General features: G+C 48.8%; 1 protein-coding gene across 1 annotated transcript; it reads left to right on the top strand.

The window, feature by feature from the left end:
- Nucleotides 1–1,915: 1,915 nt before the first annotated feature.
- Nucleotides 1,916–3,013, top strand: LOC149853210 (E3 ubiquitin-protein ligase RNF167-like). The gene has a single exon (XM_090027913.1). It carries the CDS (start codon nt 1,916–1,918, stop codon nt 3,011–3,013), a length of 1,098 nt encoding a protein of 365 aa, XP_089884039.1.
- Nucleotides 3,014–6,000: the final 2,987 nt, after the last annotated feature.

A 6,000-nucleotide genomic window follows, 5' to 3' on the forward strand; every position in this document is an offset into this window, starting at 1 on the left:
AAGGGTCGGGTTTTAGGGACTGAGTGTTGGAGAGGCTCAGCACAGCACTCCCTGTTGAAATTAGAAGCAACTGCAGACTCAGGACCTCTGATAATCCAGACGTATAGTCACATATTCAAAGCTGGAGTTTTAAGCGCCCAGCGCTCTCAACTGGGCAGGCAGTGCCACCTGCCCCGATCATTCAAAATTCATGAATTCAGATGCTAAAATCATGAAACTTTCTTCCTAATCATGAGATTTTTCTGAATTAGGCATCATGGGGCCTTTGTAAGTTCCTTCTGGTGTCCAAGCCTGATCATCTCAAATTTTCAAGCTTTCCTGTGCAAGCACAAGGGCTAGAAATGTACTTTCCCCTTATTGTCACAAAAACCAAGGTTTGCCATTAATCATTGGTCACCAGAAGCTGGAGTTTAAACTTTAAGCTAAAGTTCAGAGAAATCCTGAGATTTCCAAGAAAATCATGAAAACTGGCAACAGGAGGCTAGATCTTTTGAACTCCACCACCCAGTGCTCTCCCACTGTTACACCACTGGGATTTTGAATGCGCTCAGCCCAACATGAACCCAATGCACTGATCTCTTTTGAGAATCTGCCTTAAATGGAGTCGGGGTGTAGGTTGTAGTCGTGTGGGTCTAAGGACATGGGCAGACAAGGTGCTTTGGGTAAATCCGATATCTTTTATTAGACCGACTCAAATTGTTGGAAAATTCTTCTTAGCAAGCTTTTGGGTGCAAACACCCTTCATCAGGCTGAGGAAGCATCTGCGGATGGTCTGTGCTCTTCCTAGATGGAGTGGGAAAGCAGCCAGCGCCCAGTACCTATTTACATTTGAACCGACTGGCTTTCTCGCATACGTACTGGGCGCTGGCTGCTTTCCCACTCGGTGCATAAGGAGCACAGACCATCCGCAGACGCCTCCTGAGCCCGACGAAGGGCGTTTGTACCCGAAAACTTGCAAAGAGGAATTTTTTCCAACTCTTTAGGTTGGCCTTAAATGGAATCTGCATTCTCTTGAAAATATGGCCAATAGCACTGTGCCGGCCTCACCCTGTGCATACGGATGGGTGGAACTTCACATCCTTCTCTTTATACACTGAACTGCGATTTACTTGAGTATTAAGCGTCTATTGCAAATTACAAAATGCTCTAATCTGAGCAACTCTGGGCGCCGTGACATCGGAAGTACCACCCTTATAAATACAATAACATTGTTTTTAAAAAAAAAAAAACAGCCAACCTGAGCAGGCACTTCCCTACCTAGGTGGGAGAGGATGATCCTAAAGATCATTCCTACTACGCAATGTTTTCCAGGAATCATGTCTGATCAGAAGGATTTTAGTTTGCAATGGAAATATTCTCAAGAGAAGGGGGATTTTTATCTCCCTGCAGGAGATGAGTAACTCCCCTTGATTGCAGCAGGAGATGCAAGCATCCCATCGGAGGGTGGAGTGAGGCAGAGCTGAACCCAAGCAGCCTGGGGCGGGAGCCGGAGGGACGGACAAATGAAAAACAAACACGGAGGGTGGGGAAAAAGTGCGTTGCAGATGGGCAGTCATGTTGCAGGGACCCAGTCCCTGGCAAATATAGCTGCCATTGGGTGATGTCACAAAGACTCGGGGTGATGGTTAGGAAAGGTTGCTTAGCAGCTGGATACTAGTGAGCAACAGAGGTGAAACCTTGGGAGCCCCAAGGCCAGCACGGTGAACAAGGAGCAAGCTGGTAGCAGCATCTTCAAGACAAGAGGTGAGGAATACTTACCTGCCTGCTGCCACCGCTGTCTGCTGAGACAGCTGCAGGACTGCCATGTTAATACTGCTCTGATGAGCTAAGCTGCTGATTGCTTCCTAAGGTCTTCCACAGCCACTAGCAATCCTGTTGGCCAAGCCAGTCGGTGTATGCCGAGATATCCAGCGGCATGAGGCCTCCGCTCCATCTTCCTTTCTGCGTGGTCACCACATTCCTGATTTATGAAACTGCTTTTACAGAAGCCTCGTGTCACGTGGTTTACAACCACAACTCTACCTGCGTAGGTTTTAATGCGCTGCCTGCGTGCTTCGGGATGCCTCTGCCCACAGAAGAGCTGACGGGATATTTAACCGAGGTGACACCGCCTAATGGATGTGACCCCATAGCAAGTCCACCCCCGTCCAGCAACTCCTCTGAGACTTTCATTGCGCTCATCCGTAGGGCTGAGTGCCCCTTTGGGGTTAAGGTCCTCCATGCCCAGCAAGCTGGGTACCATGCTGCCATTGTGCACAATGTGAATTCGGAAGAGCTGGTGAATACGTTGACTGATGATAAAGAAATCCAACGGCAGATTGTAATACCTTCTGTCTTCGTAGGACAATCAGCGTACCTCTATCTGAGAAGGGCTTTGCGTTATGAGAAAGGGACTCGTGTCACCCTTGTGGCATCCAAACCTTGTCTCAATTCTTGCCAAAATAGAGATAAGCTCTTGGAAAGCTTTAGACAGTTCTGGCCAGTCCTGTTTAGCTATCTGTCACACCATACCATTTCTTATGTCATCCAGGAGTTTGGGTTCATGATCAACGTGGTTGTTTGCACTATACCACTTGTGGTCTGCGCAAGATGGTACAAGAAAGCCCAGAAGATAACAATGCACACATTCAAAAGGGGAGACAGGTATGAGACATGTGTGATCTGCATGGCCGAGTATGAAGAAGGAGACCAGCTGAAGATCCTCCCTTGTTCTCATGCCTACCACTGTGCGTGCATAGACACGTGGCTTCACACCCAGCCCAGGAATAAATCTTGCCCTTTTTGCAAACAGCAAGTGACTATTGAAGCTCAGAATATCAATCTGGACAGAGGGAGAGGCCCACAGGAGCCGGCGAGGGAAGAGGAGGGCAACCATGAGGAAGAAGAGCCCAGCAACGAGGGTGGGGAAACAGAAGAGAGGCATGAAGAGGAGTATGTTGAGGGACAGCCTGGAGATGACCAAGATGCAGACAAGGAGGAGTGGTACGATGAGCCGGACAACAACGCTCACTGAGTCACATGAGCAGCCTTTTGGCCCACATCAGCCCAAGCCAAACTTCCCTCAACTTCTCTCCTGTCACCGGCTCCAGCTAGTCTTTAAGGGGAAGTGCTCAGCTCAAATCCATTTTGGCTTCCTTCGCTCCCTCGTCACAATAAAAGGTGTAAAATGGACATAGGCAATGTAACACTTCTTAGGTTGGGGAAGCTGAGTGCATTTGGTGTTACTGAGGAATGTCTGGCCCACACCCATCATCTTTTCTAATGTGTTTGTCTGGATGGACTATCTAAAGCGAGCTATATTCATAGGAATTATGAAACAATGATGATCAGAGGGCCCAGTACGGACTGAAAGTCCCTGGTGCCAGGCCCTGTATGCACAGCAGTAGAGCCCTTCCCTGCTTTGCCAGGCTCTCAGGCCAAAGAGACTTTCCCAGGATGAAGCGACTTGCTTAGGGTCATGCAGCAGATCAGTAGCAGAGGTGGAAAGAGGCCCTACATCTCCTGATTCCTACCCCACTAAACTGCACAGTCCCCTAGGTCGGCCATCTGCAACAACTCAAGAGCTCAGGACCCATTTGTTGCAGGGCTCCTAATATCCACATAGCTATGAGAAGCTCTAGTGATGCCTGAGCTTCCACGAGCAGCTAAGGGTCTAAAAGCCAACTATGAATTTCTGATCCTCATTGACAGGAGTAATCCTGCACCAAAATGGAGTGGGGGTCGGTGCTGAAATCCTCCAGAGGTTTCTTTCTGCCTCTTGGCTTTTGCTCTGGTTTCAGTTTGCTCGGTCTCTCCCATTTGACCCCTAGGTCTGGGACAGACATTGCAAAAACTGGTTGGAGCCAAATCCGTTCAGTCTGATACTGCATTCAGCCAGGTTTATCTCAAGCCATTTCCAAGCTGGTTTACATGTGCTAAACAGCTGGTTTAAACCAATTTTGGATCACTTAAACCAGCTGATGTGTAATGTCTAGCCCTATATCATTCAGATCTGGGAAAAGCATCAATACTGCCTCTCCGAGGGCAGAAGGCAAAGGGATGGAGAGCCTAGCACTATCTGCATGCTGATGACATGTCAGATGGAAACGCGTCACTACCTCCCTTGGCAGGTGTCTTACATGTAGCGATTGAACAAGACCCAGATATGATGGCTTCCTAGATCAGGGCCATCTCACTGGTCGTCTGGATGTGGAGGAAACTTAAGCTGTGGCCCCTGGGCACCTCCCTGGCTGCTGCTGCCCTCCTAGTCCAGCTGATGTTGTAGCCAGGTTTTGCAGGCTCTCCCCCACTGTTCTCTCCAGGAGGCAGGGCAGCACAGCCTGCAGTCCAGCACAAAGAGGGAGCCCGCAGCCAAGGAGGTGTTGGGGGGCAGGGGGAAGGAGGGGATGGCCACCTACCCACACAGTGCAGCAGTAGGGGAGGTGGAGGGGAAAGGCCCACTTGGAGGTGAACGCCGGGTGGCCTCTGGGGTGTGCGGCCCCCGGCCACGAAGAAGTTGGGAAGCCCTGTTCTAGATAATAACTTCAAAAGATATGCTCCAAGCCAGCTATAATGTGACTGAGCTTGACACAGGAATCACTGGGTGAAATTTTCCAGCCTGTGCTACCCGTGAGGTCAGACTAGGCGATCACATTAGGCTTAATGTCTCTGAATCGATGACTTTTTTTTTCCATCGTCAGGGAAGCATATAGTCTAGCCAGACAGGCTTTTATTAAAATGCATCTATTTTTCTATCGTCTCGCACCATGGGTCAACCCTACACATCCTCAAAACTGCTTGGGAAAAAAAGAGATGGAGGATCTAAATGAGAGAAAAAAGACTGGTTCTTTACTGCATTCGGTGTTATCAAAAGTTATTGCCATGAAGCCTGACACCTTGGCCATAGATAGCATGGTCTGTCTTGAAGCTGTCAGATCTACCAGGTTCCACCAAGCATGAATGTCAGGCTTTGCTGGGGTGGGATATGCATTTAATGTGCTTTGCATGGTTATCATTAACCTCTACCCCAGTGTGTTTGCTGCAACCCCCCTTTAGGACAAAGCCGCAGAGCTGTGGCATCAGGGAGTGCACCTGACAGGCTAGGTCCCAAGGTGGGGTGAATGAGTGCAACTCCAACCACTCGGATGGAGCTAGGCAGATTTATACTCCCGGAAATCTGGGCTGTGTCTCAGTGAAACAGTTCTGCAAATGTTCTGGTTTAGCCCATGAGTGTGGATTGGGAGCAGAGCTGGGAAAAGCATGGTTGGATGAGGTTTGGAAAAGGAGGGGCAAGTTGCCTGGGATGGCAAAAGGCTTATATGAGGCAGCAGCTGCTGAAGTACCATCCGGTGGTACCTGCCGTCTGCTGTCTTGGTGCAATTGAGATGTAATGGAAATGTATTTAATTGTCTGCAAGCCACAGGGCTAAATGAAAGAGCAAAGGAATCGTCAAGGAAAGGTCTCCATCTCACCATAAAAACTGAGCGCCAAACTAAGCAGAAGATAAAGACCACTGTTACCTCCATACATAACTAACGTCTAACATCTCTTGTACCAAAAAACTACGCTGTGCTTTAGACATGGGCCCAGAATAGAAGAACTGCATGGAGATTTGTGTGTGATCAGGGACAGGAAAGAGAGGGAGATGGACTCTTTCAGAAGTCTCCAAGTCTTTAATGAGGAGCACAGCTAGAGGAGTCCAAAACAGGAGGAGAAGTTGAAAGGGAAACCAGCAGAAACACTTCAGTTAAAAGGGTTCAATTAAGGAAGCAAGATATAGATGGGGACTGATCAGAAGGCTGTGACTGGAGAGCAAGATTTTGCAGGCATACTGTCAGATCAGGCCAATCAAGAGAAGTGCTAGAGCTACTTCAAGCTACAGGTGTGTAAGGACCAGCCAGGGCCACCACCTCAGTTTATGCTCCATCAATCATTCTGCTACACCAGGGGCATCTGCTTAGACCAGTTCCCCAAAATGCTCCCCCACTTTTTTTTAATGGGCTATCAGAGAAACCTCCTCCT

Source organism: Crocodylus siamensis, chromosome 14, assembly GCF_052110815.1.
Source record: "Crocodylus siamensis isolate JL-2025a chromosome 14, ASM5211081v1, whole genome shotgun sequence".
NCBI classification, from domain to species: domain Eukaryota; kingdom Metazoa; phylum Chordata; order Crocodylia; family Crocodylidae; genus Crocodylus; species Crocodylus siamensis.

Bases quoted from the DNA above. Each gene is read 5' to 3' on its own strand.
- LOC149853210 (XM_090027913.1), top strand. From the start codon at position 1,916: ATGAGGCCTCCGCTCCATCTTCCTTTCTGCGTGGTCACCACATTCCTG.